The 14,233-nt window shown below is 44.0% G+C and overlaps 1 protein-coding gene across 1 annotated transcript; it reads left to right on the top strand.

Annotated features, from left to right (window-relative positions):
* The first annotated feature begins 819 nt into the window (after window positions 1-819).
* On the top strand, window positions 820-10,646 carry LOC120927995 (putative gastrointestinal growth factor xP1). Its single transcript, XM_040339038.1, has 3 exons — window positions 820-964; window positions 8,201-8,347; window positions 10,426-10,646. The coding sequence occupies exons 1-3, from the start codon at window positions 883-885 to the stop codon at window positions 10,437-10,439; spliced, it is 243 nt and encodes an 80-aa protein (XP_040194972.1). The 5' UTR covers window positions 820-882; the 3' UTR covers window positions 10,440-10,646.
* The last annotated feature ends 3,587 nt before the right edge of the window (window positions 10,647-14,233 follow it).

Below are 14,233 nucleotides of genomic sequence, written 5' to 3'. Positions count from 1 at the left end.
TTCGGCTCGAATGTTTTTCAGATACCTTCAACTCTGGCATGCTTTTAGAATGCGATTCCTGACTGGCCCCCCTCCACTAGATGTGAACCCCAGCATGGCCGTAATATGTAGTCTTGACCCCAAGAAATTGATATCCATATTCTACAGTATGTTGCTTATGCCATCTGCGTCTCGGTCAGCCTACGCACTGAAGGCTAGGTGGGGGAAGGACATCGGGCATTAGAAGATGAGGAATGGAGCGAGGCCCTTGACCACTGTAAACTGGTTTCCCCCAAGCTTTCAGACCGCCTCACACAGATATACATCACCCACCGGGCATATCTCACTCTGCTTAGGGTGTCACTTTATAAACATTAAAACCTGGGGGGGCATTCCACACCAGCACCCTCCTAGATCTGGCCCTGTTGTCGAATATCGAGGAATTCAGCTCATTGTACATTCCAAGCATTTGGTGAGGACAAAGGTAAGAAGCCTTAATTGCAAAAGAAACACAGTATGTAAATCCTTCCTGATCTCAATTTTTTTTTTCAATTGAGGGCCAATTTCTGCTTTAAGCATCCTCAATATTGCATAACCTCTTGGTGTAATCCAAATTGTATGCAATTCCCACCCAAATGCATGTTGAATTTGGCAGTTTTTCACTAAGATAGGCAAGCACCCAACTGTAACACCATGACTCACCAGAGCTATCACCATCATGGCATGCCAAAGCAAAGACCAAGAAGAGAACGTGCATTGTGCTGGAGAGGACTCGCCTTCATCAATGTTTATCTGACAAAAGATAAAGTGCGTTGATGTGGAATATAAAATACCCCTGGGGACGATAAACCATTCTACACCATCTCCATCTTTCCACGGGAAGACCAAGCCAAGAGACCAGCTATGGATTACCGTATGTTCTGCTTGTTGGCCGTCGCCCTCGTTGTCAGCTCCTTCAGCACTGCAAATGGACAGGCTGCACTGAGTAAGTTTACCATTGGGGCTGTCCAAATCCAGGCCCTGAGGGCCAGTAGAATGTTAGGATGAGGGTAACCATTTTGTCTAGCATTTATCCATTTAGAGAACAATTTTATTTCTATTGACTGCCGTTAAGGGAGATGATGGTTGTCATTACTGTTGTGTTTTCTTTAAATATGCTAGTTGCCCGGCTGTCATTCTGATCCTTCTCTGTCAAGGAGACTTTGAGTCACTGGGTCAAAAAGTATACAGATTAGCAATTCTAACTTTATTCTCGTTTGGTTAAATGGTTGATTAAACTTATGGGGACAGGCTCAACCGCTAGTGGCTATGATAAACAGGGACACTCAGGACCATTCCACGCAGGTGTGCCCTGCATTTTTATTCAGCAAAAGCAGTAAACAAGCCCTCAATGTAAGAGGGCTTTGTACAGCAAGTCCATAGCTTGAAACAAATAAAACGTCTGCTTATTCTAGCCATTAAAGGGGTTGTAAAGGTATATATATATATATATATATAAAATTTAAATAACAAACATGCCATACTTACCTCCACTGTGCAGTTCGTTTTGCACAAAGTGGCCCCGATCCACGTCTTCTGGGGTCCCTCGGCGGCTGTCTCGGCTCCTCCCCACAAGAGCTAACCTCCCTTCTTGGGAAGCGCTCTCCCAAGGGGGTTAGCTTGCGGGCGCGCTCCCGTGATACAGCCGGCAGCTATAGCGGCCGACTGTATCACTCGGCCACGCCCCCTGTTATTGATTTGATTGACAGCAATGGGAGCCAATGGCTGCACTGCTATCAATCTCCAATGATGAGCCACCTCAAGTCGCAGAAACGAGCCCACAGAGTTTCGTAGCTCAGGTAAGTAAACCAGGGGAGGGGGGGGTGGGGGGACCGAGAGTGCAAGGTGTTTTTTCACCTTAATGCATAGGATGCATTAAGGTGAAAAAACATGAAGCTTTACAACCCCTTTAACTAAACTCATGTATGTTCCTAGCTAAAAGGGTCTCCCCATTGGGTTCCCCAAAACAAACAGACAGCACATGTACCTATTTAGTGTTCTGTCAGCAGTCAGCTTTTTCACCGAGCAGACACAACAGAGAAAATGAGAGAGAACCCTGAGTATCAGTAAGGCCTGTGAACAGCTGACTCTAATAATGATGATTGGCTACCAAGTATGATGTGGACCTAGCAATGGAGGCGTTATCCCACCCAAAGTTATATAGAGCCTCCAGGCTCCAAGACCCAGATCAGTATTTTTTAAGATCTAATGCCGCGTACACACGGTCGTTTTTTGTCTTGTAAAAAAACGCTGTTTTTTCTCATGAAAAAAAACTATGTTTTTCAAACTTCATTTTAAAAAACGACAATAGAAAGAGAAAACCGCCGCTCCAGATGAATACACCTCAGTGGTAAATGGATGGCTCAAAACCCGGTGGGTGCAAGCAATGCACAGAGCATAAATGGAAGAAGAGGAATTATGGACAGCCGCACTCCAATGAAAAGTAAAAAAGTTGTGCCTTTTATTCTAGTAAAAAACACTACAAAAGCAAAAAAACAGCAAACAGTGGGGTAATAGAGCTGACGCGTTTCACATTGATGAACAATGCTTAGTCATAGCTTCATTTTAAAAAACGACATCGTTTTTTAAAAATACTCTAGCAAAACGCGGTTATGTACAACACGTACGACGGCACTCTGTTCCATTCAAGCTTGCGTCATATGTGCGGGTTTAAAAACGTTGTTTTAGCCCACACACGATAATTTTTTATGACACAAAAAATTACCTTTTGAAAAACGACATAAAAAATTGAAGCATGTTCGAATTTTTTTTTTGTCGTTTTTCAGAAGACACGGTCATTTTAAATGACGTTTTTAAAAATTTCGTATTTTTTTCATCACAAAAAACGACCGTGTGTACGCGGCATAAGAAAACCAAATCTTTGTTTTCTCCATACCAGACACAAATGCTAGAGCCCCTCGCCATGCGTAGGTGAGAAACTTAGGTGACACATATACACCAACCACAACCATGCCATCTTGTACTTTGCAGTATTCAATATGTATACAATGTATTCAAGCACCGTGAAAAAGAAAGCCACAAAATTCCTTGAACGCGCTCGAATAGTTTACTTTCCCCGACAGCATAGTACAGCCAATCCATTGGAATGAAATATTAACTCTGCTTTCAGCATGACCATAACATTCTTATACGTCATTAGTCACGAGCTAAAATTACCATAACTGTTTACTTAGCCTATATTTAAACTCCCTGAACACAGGAATTAACTCAGCGTGCTTCGAAAAATAATAAACACTTGTCCAGCAACTGTTCCAAGAAGTTTAATGAATTCATATTTTCATTTTGTTTAATTATATTGTTAAACTGTATTTAGGAACCAATTGGATTAATAATGTTCCTCTGAGCAAACTCACTTCTGTAAGACACCGCTTTAATGTAAATGTAAATGGTGTTTATTACTACTGCTAAACAGATGTTAGTTTGAAAAACGATATAGCACACACAAAAAAAATAATTTGCAGCCTAAAAGGGAATGTGTATGTATATACTGTGTGTATATATATATATATATATACATTTTTTTTACTTTCGAAGAACCTTAATAAGCCCTGTTCTGGATTCCGGAGCTTGAAGAATAGTCTCAGCTCTGCACATGCCTTAAAGTAAATATATACACTATGGGCCATATTCTCTTACATTTTCGGCGGGCGGCGCGTAAGCCATTTACACTCCGCCGCCCCAACCTACAGGAGCAAGTGCTGTATTCCCCAAACACTTGCTCCGTAGTTTGGGGCGGCGTAGTGTATTTGGCCCGGCGTATCCCCGCGTAAATCCAAGGGGGCGGCTTCTATTTAAATTAAGCGCGCCCCCGATTCTAACGAACTGTGCATGCGCCGAGCTTAAAATAGCCCAGTGCGCATGCTCCAGTTCTCGGCGTAAAACGTCAATGACGCCGACGTGTGCGTCATTGACGTAAAGTCGTATTCAAGAACGACTTAGGAAAACGACGTACCCGACGGGAAAACACGACGTGGACCAGACGCCATACTTAACATGGCCTACATGGGACTGGCGTAAGGTTACCCCTCATATAGCAGGGGTAACCTTACGCCTACGCAAACGACGTAAGCAACGGTTGCGCAACGCAAATTCGTTTGGGAATCGGCGTATCAGGCTCATTTGCATAAACAAATGAGACCTGAACGTAAACGCCACCTAGCGGCCGGCGGAGTAATTACATTTAAGATCCGACAGTGTAAGTGACTTACACATGTCGGATCTTCAGCGTATCTATGCGAAAATGATTCTAAGAATCACTCGCATAGATACACTGGCCAAAAAAGAGAGATACGATGGAGTATCCTGAGATACTCCATCATAACTTTACTCAGAATATGGCCCTCTATTACAAAAAGTATTGGGACACCTGCCTTTAAACACACATGGACTTTAATGGCATCCCAGTCTTCGTTTGTAGGGTTCAATATTGAGTCGGCCCCCACTTTGCAGCTATAACAGCGTCAACTCTTCTGGGAAGGCCGTCCACAAGGTTTAAAAATAGTGTGTACAATAGCCCCGTGCTGCCTCTGTGCAACTAGCAGCTAACACGGCTAATCAGATCATAGCTATAAACAAGGTTTAGGAGTGTGTCTATGGGAAAGTTTGAGCATTCTTCCAGAAGCACATTTGTGAGGTCAGGCACTGACGTTGGACAAGAAGGCCTGGCTCACAGTCTCCACTCCAATTCATTCCAAAAGTGTTCTATCAGGTTGATGTCAAGACTCAAGTTCAGGCCAGGGATTAAGGTGTGGGGGTTGTTTTTCAGGGGTTGGGCTTGTCCCCTTAGTTCCAGTGAATGGAACTCTTAAGGAACACTTAAGGCGCCAGCATACCAAGAAATTTTGGACAATTTCATGCCTCCAACTTTGTGGGAATGGCATGGGGATGGCCCAAACTGTGGCCCTTTGCCGCAATACTTTTGACAATATAGTTTTTAATATATACAGGGCTCAAAATTTTAAGTCCTGAGCTACTAGCCAGGCCTCAAGAGTTACTTGCCACCAGTTGCCCCACCTAATTCATACACTGCCCTGCGCCTAATTGCACCCCTAAACACGCCCTCGTAGATTATCTCATGGAATGACACTGTTAAATGTTTTATGCAGAATCAAGTTACACAATTAAATATTACCAACAACAAATTTAACAAAATGGAACAGGGCACTGGGGGCAGACCAGGGGGACAGGGCACTGGGGGCAGACCAGAGGGACAGGGCACTGGGGGCAGACCAGGGGGACAGGGCACTGGGGGCAGACCAGAGGGACAGGGCACTGGGGGCAGATCAGAGGGACAGGGCACTAGAACTGGGTCTCTTCCCCATTATCATGCTGTCTCCTCTGCAACTCCCATCCATCCTCTCCCTCTCTCTCCTATTCATCTCATCATCAGGAGCCTGTGTGTGCGGCTCCACACTTGCATGTCCCCACTTCCCCCTTTTATTCAGGCTGGCAGAGAGGAGAGGAGCTGCAGCACAGCGGGAGGAAGTACAATCCAGCGCTGAGATCCACACAACTGCACAGCCATTGACACCATAGCACAGCGCACACTGACACTGCACAGTACACATTGAGACCAGTCTGCTCACAGTGCTCAGGCTGAACTGCTGGACACTTACATAGAGCACAAGGAGAAGAAAACTGCACAAACTAGAAGGCTGCCGCTCTCATGTCAGGGCAACTTTCAGTGAGCGCTGCACCGGAGTGGTAATTTTTGCAATCCTCCACCTCACTCATTACTTTCTGCTCTCCAGCTCTCTGCTCTCCAGCTACATTGGTCGGGGGGAGGGGGGCAGGCTCAGAGAGGTCATACTGTTAGGTCCCATGGCTTAATAAGGATTGTAAGGAGAGCACCTGTGTACTGCTCTGCCTGTGCGCGGCTCACCAGACTACTTTTCCCGAGCATGCACCTTTCCTCTTCGGCCGCCAATCTCATCGGGACTCTAAGTGTAGGCACAGATTGGAGGGAGATTGGTCATGCAGCCCTGTCATCACTCGCCCCCAGCTTAAATCCACTCGCCAAATGCTAGTAGGCGAGTGGAAATTTTGAGGGCTGTATACATATATATATAGTGAAGAATGTCAGGGTTTAAGGCTGTTGTAGAGAAAACAAAAAGTTTGTTTCCTAAGAATCTTAAAGTGGATGTAAACCCTTCATTAACCCAGTGAAGTGAACAGCCTCAGATGATACACAGGGATTAACCAAATCTCCCTACATAAGTTTTACATGTATATCTGCTGTCTTCACATTTATATACTGTTTAGAAAGTTGAGATCGTGTTAGGAGATTCTCTCTTCCTGGTTAACAGTGTGTGATGTCTGGGCATACAGCCAAGATAGCTAACATTGCTGATTGGAAGAAAGGCACACACCCCCCTCTCATCATAGGCTGAGACTCTCAGAGCTGTTTTGTAATAGGAGCTGCTCTCTGCTACTCTATTTTAGCAACCTCCTTTGACAAAATATTCAGGCTGCTTTTGTCTAAAAAGTAAAACAAATTCAGGAGTTCTCAGGCTGATAACAGAAGAACTGTTCAGAAGAGAGCTATAAGACGTATCTCATTGAAAAAAGATAACATCACTTGCCCCCACTGTGCCATCACTTGCCCCCACTGTGCCATCACTTGCCCCCACTGTGCCATCACTTGCCCCCACTGTGCAATCACTTTCCCCCCACAGACGGAGACTGAAATCTGCAAAACGTGAGTGATGGCACAGTGGGGGAAAGTGATGGCACAGTGGGGGGAAAGTGATTGCACAGTGGGGGCAAGTGATGGCACAGTGGGGGCAAGTGATGGCACAGTGGGGGCAAGTGATGGCACAGTGGGGGCAAGTGATTGCACAGTGGGGGCAAGTGATGGCACAGTGGAGGCAAGTGATGGCACAGTGGGGGCAAGTGATGGCACAGTGGGGGCATGTAATGTAATGGCACAGTGAGGCATGTAATGTAATGTAATGGCACAGTGAGATCTGAAAAAAGCCTGTTTCTGTCAGCGGTTGTTCTGGCTACCCCTCAGCTTCCAGAAAGACCAGTAGGAAGGGGGTAGTCTTATATGGCGAGTATATCCCAAAACCAAAATTTTTTCCTGGAAAATTAGGGGGTCATCTTATACGCCCAGTCGTCTTATACCCGGGCAAATATGGTAGATTGATTAATGGCAGCCAGCATCTTGTTTGGACAGTAAGGGAGCAGCAGCACCCTGATGAGGTCAACTTTTTGCTCTCTCCTGCAAACACACATAAAGAATAAAACCGGCAACATGCTGACTTCAGCTCGCTGGGGTCTCCAAACTACGGCCCTCCAGTTGTTGAGAAACTACAATTCCCATCATGCCCGGTCATGTCTGTGAATGTCAGAGTTGTACAATGTCTCATGGGACGTGAAGTTCCGCAACAGCTGGAGGGACATAGTTTGGAGATCGCTGAGAGAGTATTAGGATAAGGATAAGTTAAAGACAAATCCACGTTCTTATGCTAACTGTATTTAAAAACACAATACATTTTTTTTTTAATAAACACGTAACAGTAACTGAATTCAGTTGTGTTCTTTCTGGAGATTTGCTTTAAAACAGGAGGTCTACAGAAGGTCTACTGGCATCGTAGACCACCAGGTGAATAAGCTATGACCTCCAAGTAGGGTTGCCACCTGTCCAGGATTCACCCAGACAGTCCAGGTTTTGAATCATGTGTCTGGGTTTCAGTCTGTCTGAAACCCAGACACATTTTTCAGACTGGGCTGTGGCGCCCCAAGTACCTGAGATAGTTACACAAAACTTTGTTCCCATCTGGGAGCAGCGGGCTGCTGTCTGGGGGCCGGTCCAGCATTTCTGGGGGGAGGGGGATGGTTGAGAAGTTTGGCCACACCCACTGTTCCAGGTGTCCCGGGTCTTTTATAATTCTATAGTGTATAATACAGAAAAAAATGTGCCCTGTGCCGCTAAATTGTTTGGGTTTGGCTTGAAGAAAAGGTGGCAACCCTACCTCCAAGTCTCTTAGCTAATGTCCCTCTTCTTCTAGGTATGGGGCAAATACCATTTGAGGCTCTTTAAATGGCACAATGTTTCATGAGCAAAATTTCAGAGATTTTAGAGCCAAATGGTACTCATGAATCATTGGTGGAAAATGAAAAAGTACTAACACTCATGACTTTTTTTTTCTCATCCTAGCTGAAGCCCAATGCAATGTTCAACCTGTTGCAAGAGTAAACTGTGGTGAGCCTGGTATTACATCCGCTGAGTGCTTCAACAAAGGATGCTGCTACGACACCAGAGATCCAAATGCCATCTGGTGCTTCTATGCCAAGCCTGATGATGGTAAGAGAGAGACTATATATGAGTTTGGGGATTTTGTTGCAGTTGTAGAGGGCTAAAGTTGTAATGACCACACCCAGGCCACAAGAGTAAAACCAAGACTGTAATTAAAAGACCTAAAATCTACACTATAGGTGACCTAACCCTCTTACACAGGGCTGTCTTAATGCATGGGCACTGCCCAGGGCCCTCAGGTGCATTTGGTGCCCATGATAATCTTGCATTACATCATTCTTGCCAACTGTCCCGGATTTGCCAGGGCAGTCACACTTTCTACTAAGCTGTTCCGGGATGGCCATGTCCTGGCCAGGGTCCCATAAACTGTACTGTGCCCTCCTGATCCCAGTATTCTGCCCGCCTGACTCCCCATGTACTGTCCCTTTTGTGTTGATTAGTCTTTGATTTATGGTATGTTTTCTCATTGTTTAAGATCAATTTTATTTTATCAACTATTTATTCTATAATTCTTGAGAGTACTGTAGGTGTGTAAATTGGGACAGGCTGGTAGGGGCCCCAGTGCATAACTTTGCCCAGGGGCCCATGATGCTATTAAAACGGCCCTGACCCTACCCCACCCCTTCACCCTTGCTCCATTCTATCACTTATCTACTACACCGGTTGGGTGACTAAACCTTAACTTGCCCTTTAATAGCAGCCACTATGTTATGGCTGTTCCCAGTTGGAAGAGAACTCCGTGGTTACTATTCATAACTTACTAACAAGAAGAGGTTGATGGTGGAAATTAGCCTAGCTTTATTTTAGTTCTGTTTTTTTTTCCTGCAAATTAAAAGCATAATTTGGATGTAAGATAGATGCTTCTTTTGCTGGAAACTTTGATATTATATGAAGTTTTATAAGGAGCCAACAAAAACAGACCCTCCAGCACAACGCAATACCCCCCCCCCCCCACACACACACACATTACCGACTCCATGACTTCTATGATCTTTTTACAATTTGGTGCCCATAACTGGAACCCATATATATATATATATATATATATATATATATATATATATACATATATATATACATATATATTTAGTTTTACAAGCGATTTATAGACAAGCAATACAGTATTAGCATACTGGGGTAGATTCACGTAGCTGCGCGCCTAGTTACGGCGGCGCAGCGTATTGTATTTACTCTACGCCGACGCAACTTACAGGAGCAAGTGCAGTATTCACAAAGCACTTGCTCCGTAAGTTGAGGCGGCGTAGCGTAAATGGGGCCGGCGTAAGGCCGCGTAATTCAAATGTGGAAGGGGGGGCGTGTTTTATGCCAATGTGTGATGACCTGACGTGATTGACGTTTTTTTACGAACGGCGCATGCGCCGTCCGTGTACATATCCCAGTGTGCATTGCTCTCAAGTACGCCGCAACGACGTGTTGGTTTCGACGTGAACATAAATTACGTCCATTACAACTTACGCAAACAACGTAAAAAATTCAAAAATCGAAACGGGGACGACGTCCATACTTAACATTGAGTGCGCCTCATAGAAGCAGGCACAACGTTACGCCGAAAAAGCCTTACGCAAACAACGTAAAAAACGAACGCTGGGCGCACGTACGTTTGTGAATCGGCGTATCTAGGTAATTTGCATACTCTCCGCCGAAAACGACGGGAGCGCCACCTAGCGGCCAGCGTAAGAATGCACCCTAAGATACGACGGCGTAATAGAATTACGCCAGTCGGATCTTAGGCTAATGTCGGTGTATCTAGCTTTCTGAATACAGAAAGTAGATACGCCGGCGCAGATTTGAATTTACGCGGCGTATCTATGGATGCGCCGGCGTAAATTCTCTCTGAATCCGGCCCAATGTATTTTATCTTCTGAGTCTTGCAGAGAAAAGGGACAACTGCCCAAAGGGTTCCCATTAATCTATATTTTATATTCAACTAAATGTGACTATATGGTTAAATTAGTTCTGATTGGTCACTTTGCGTTTCCTTATTGACTCACCTTGATCTTTTCAAGCATACCTAATTACATTTTGGGATACAGATCTGAGAAGTGAGTGGAATTTCCAATTTTAAAAGTTTGCTTAACTATAAGCTCCTTTCTTTTTTATCATAGAGTGCCTCTTTTAAACGGAAATGAAAAAAGGAAGCGGTCTCTGCCAGTGGAACGATGCAAGAACAAGCAATTGTCGTACCTAATTTCTTCCACAACATAATTTGACAAAACTCTCTGTCTGATGATCAGATTATTAACTACTGTTAAAGAATTTTCCTCTTTATAAATGTTTTACAGCCAGGCACATATTTAATGTAATAAAGTTGCAATGTAGAATAGTAGACATGTCTTATTCTTTACTGTGGACCACTTAAGTATTTTATGAACCTCAGAGAAAAAGACAACCATTAACAGTTGTATAAGCATATGTAGAGGAACCACTGATGCCAATGCAAGGAGTATTGATCCCACTGACCACCAATATAAAGGGTATTCTTCCCATTGACCATCTATTAAGATGGAATTGTTCCTCTCATTGACCAGCAACACAATGGCACCCTTCTACCACTAACCACCACCAAAGGAGTTTTCTTCCCATTGGCCACCGATATAAGGGGCATTCTTCCCATTGACCTCCAATGTAAGGGTTATTTTTCCCACTGACCACCAATGTAAAGGGTATTCTTCCCATTGACCATCTATTGAGATGGAATTGTTCCTCCCATTAACCAGTAACACAATTGGGCCCTTCTACCACTAACCACCACCAAATGAGTTTTCTTCCCACTGTCCTCGTCGGCTTCCTCGGTGAAAAGTGTACACACGACCGAGTTTCTCGGCAGAATCCAGCTCCGATCGAGTTTCTGGCTGAATTCTGCCGAGAAACACGGTCATGTGTACGGGGCCTGAGGGGTATTTTTCCTACTGATCACCAATGTAAAGGGTATTCTTCCCATTGACTATCTATTGAGATGGAATTGTTCCTCCCATTGACCAGTAACACAATGGGGCCCTTCTACCACTAACTACCACCAAAGGGGTTTTCTTCCCACTGACCACCAATATAAGGGGCATTTTTTTCCACTGACCACCACTGTAAGGGGTATTTTTCCTACTGACCACCAATGTAAGGCGTATTCTTCCCACTGAAAACACCTTAAAATGCAATTCTTCTTCCCACTGACCAATATGCAAGGGGGCCCTTCTGCCTCTAACCACCAATGCAAGGGTTAGTCTTCCCACTGACCACCAATGTAAGGGGTATTCTTCCCTTTGACCACCCGTTAAAATGAAATGTTTCTTCCCACTGACCATTATGTATGGGGGCCTTCTACCACTTGCAAACAATGTATAGGGTTTTATTCCCACATACTGTAAATGCAATTGGCATTCATCTTTCCACTGATCTCCAATGTAGGCAGACCCCTGTCCCTTGACCTCCAATGTCAAAGGAACCTCCCACAATGACCACCAATCTAAAGGGTATTCTTCCTCCCACTGACCACCAGCATTGTTCTTGTCCTTAGCCACAATTTTAGAAAATGTTGTTCTTCCCTCTGACCTTCAATGTGAACAGTACTCTTTTTCCTATTAACCATTTTTGCAAATCGCAATTTACTGTTACTGAACATCAATTAAGAGGAGTCCTTCTTCACATACTACCAATGTAAGGAGTATTCTTCCTCCCGCTGACCTCCAGTGTAAGTGCTATTCGTCTTACCCATAGAAGAATTTTCAAAGGCACTCAAAGTATATAATTATTTTTATTGGTGAAAAATCACAAAGACTAAACGCACTTAAAGTTTATCCAGTCAACAGCTGTTCTCTATGTAGTACTCACACGTTCTCAAGTATAGCTTAAGAAAAGCACATGTACTACTTGGGAAATGGTCATTGGCCAGATAGATTTGAACAGTGTCATCTTAAGAGCATTATAGGCCCCCGGGCAATACAGTGCACTGGGGCCCTGTCTACACAATTACGCACGAGAATTACTGACAAAAATCATTACATTTACTGGCAGAACCACATTTTTTACTGCCACTGCAAAAAAAGTACCTAAAATTACAGTTTTCAGTGCCCAACAATGCAAATGTCAGTATTTAAACTATAAACATATAGCTAGTGCTATTAGCAATGTGTTTAAGTTAAACAAAAGTAAAAAAAAAAAATTTCTTCATTGACATGAAGGTCAGGTTACTATAACCCAGCCAGCACAGAGTTTCCTCTTACATCAGAGTCTGCAGGATTCCCCCTTACAGTGAAAGGGAACTCTTATGTAAAGGGGAACGCTGCAGATCATGATCTAAGGAGGGAACTCTGATGTGGAGGGGGGCTCTGGTGACCAGAGACAACCTTATATCAGAGTCCACTGCTTTCTCTTTCCCACTTACATCAGGGTCCGCAGACTGAGTTCCCCCTTGCATTGTAAGGGGGAATCCTGCAGACTCTGATGTGGGGGGTACTCTGGTGACCAGAGACCACCTTCCTTAGATTAAATACACTAAGGTAAGGGGGGTCACTAATATAGGAGGGGGAACCTTTATATCAGTGCCCCCTTACATTTTTGCATTCACTCCCCCCTTACATCAGCAACCCCCCGCACTCGTGGAGGACCGGATCTTCTCTGTGATTTCCGCAAACTGGGCATGGGCAGTTCTAACCCGTCACTCTCCATAATTTTTTACTGTGGTTGCTGGGCAGCCGGTGGGGCCCCCCAGGCAAGCGGGGCCCCCGGGCAACTGCCCAGCGTGCCCAATGGAAAAGATGGCCCTGGATTTGAAGTGTTTTTAGACTTTGAAATTTTGGATCAATGCGGAGAATTATATGTCACGAGTGCCCTAGAAAATTCTTCTATGCAGTACAATTGCTGTTGAACTGTGGCAAGTGAGCACTGAGACCCACTTCCAAGAATGATACAGGAAAATACTGTATATGAATCTCATGTGGCAAGTTCTCTTAAAGGAACACTAAAGGTTCGTTTTTTATTCGATCAATTGATTGCTGTAAGCTAGAGCATTTAAATATCACTTACCTAGTTTTTTCTTTTGACCTCCAAAATACAGTAATCCAGGTTTGAAAATGCCATTTCCTGTCACTCCTCTTCTTGCTTTCCACCAGCATCTGAGCCGTTTTGCATGGTGGAAAGCAGAATGTGCTCACCCCCTCCCTATGACTACAGCCCTGCGTGAAGATGCTCTCTTATCCCTCACAGGCATGGAGGCTAAGCCTAATGGGAACTGTAGTTCCCATTAGGCCGTGATGTAGCATGAATGAATGTGCACCGCAAACCAGGAAGTCAGTGAGAATAATGATTCAGGAGTGACGGAGGTGAATAAAACAGCTAGATTTCAACAGGTATCAAACTAGTTATAATGCAAAACATTACTTTTTACTTTATCAGCTACTGTCAGACTTTAATTTAAGAGGAAAATATTTTTGTCTTTACAACTCCTTTAAATATAAAAGCATGTTTTTCCCTCCAAAGATTAACTGTGAGGACCATCCATTTTTTTTTTCTTATCGATGACCATCAATTAAAATTATATTTTTCCTCCTATTGACCACCAATATAAGTTTTATTCTTCCCACTGACCACCAATGCAAGGGTCAGTCTTCCCACTGATGACCAATGTAAGGGACATTCTTCTCACTGATCACCAATGTAAGGGACATTCTTCTCACTGATCACCAATGTAAGGAGCATTCTTCTCACTGATCACCAATGTAAGGAACATTCTTCCCACTGATCACCAATGTAAGGAACATTCTTCCCACTGATCACCAATGTAAGGAACATTCTTCCCACTGATCACCAATGTAAGGGACATTCTTCTCACTGATCACCAATGTAAGGAGCATTCTTCTCACTGATCACCAATGTAAGGAACATTCTTCCCACTGATCACCAATGTAAGGGACATTCTTC

This window comes from Rana temporaria, chromosome 2 (assembly GCF_905171775.1).
Source record: "Rana temporaria chromosome 2, aRanTem1.1, whole genome shotgun sequence".
In the NCBI taxonomy this organism is placed as follows: Eukaryota; Metazoa; Chordata; class Amphibia; order Anura; family Ranidae; genus Rana; species Rana temporaria.
This window is presented reverse-complemented; position numbering and strand designations above follow the sequence as displayed.

Bases quoted from the DNA above. Each gene is read 5' to 3' on its own strand.
- LOC120927995 (XM_040339038.1), top strand. From the start codon at position 883: ATGGATTACCGTATGTTCTGCTTGTTGGCCGTCGCCCTCGTTGTCAGC. The intron at 965-8,200 runs GTAAGTTTACCA...TTCTCATCCTAG, and splicing joins AAATGGACAGGCTGCACTGA to CTGAAGCCCAATGCAATGTT.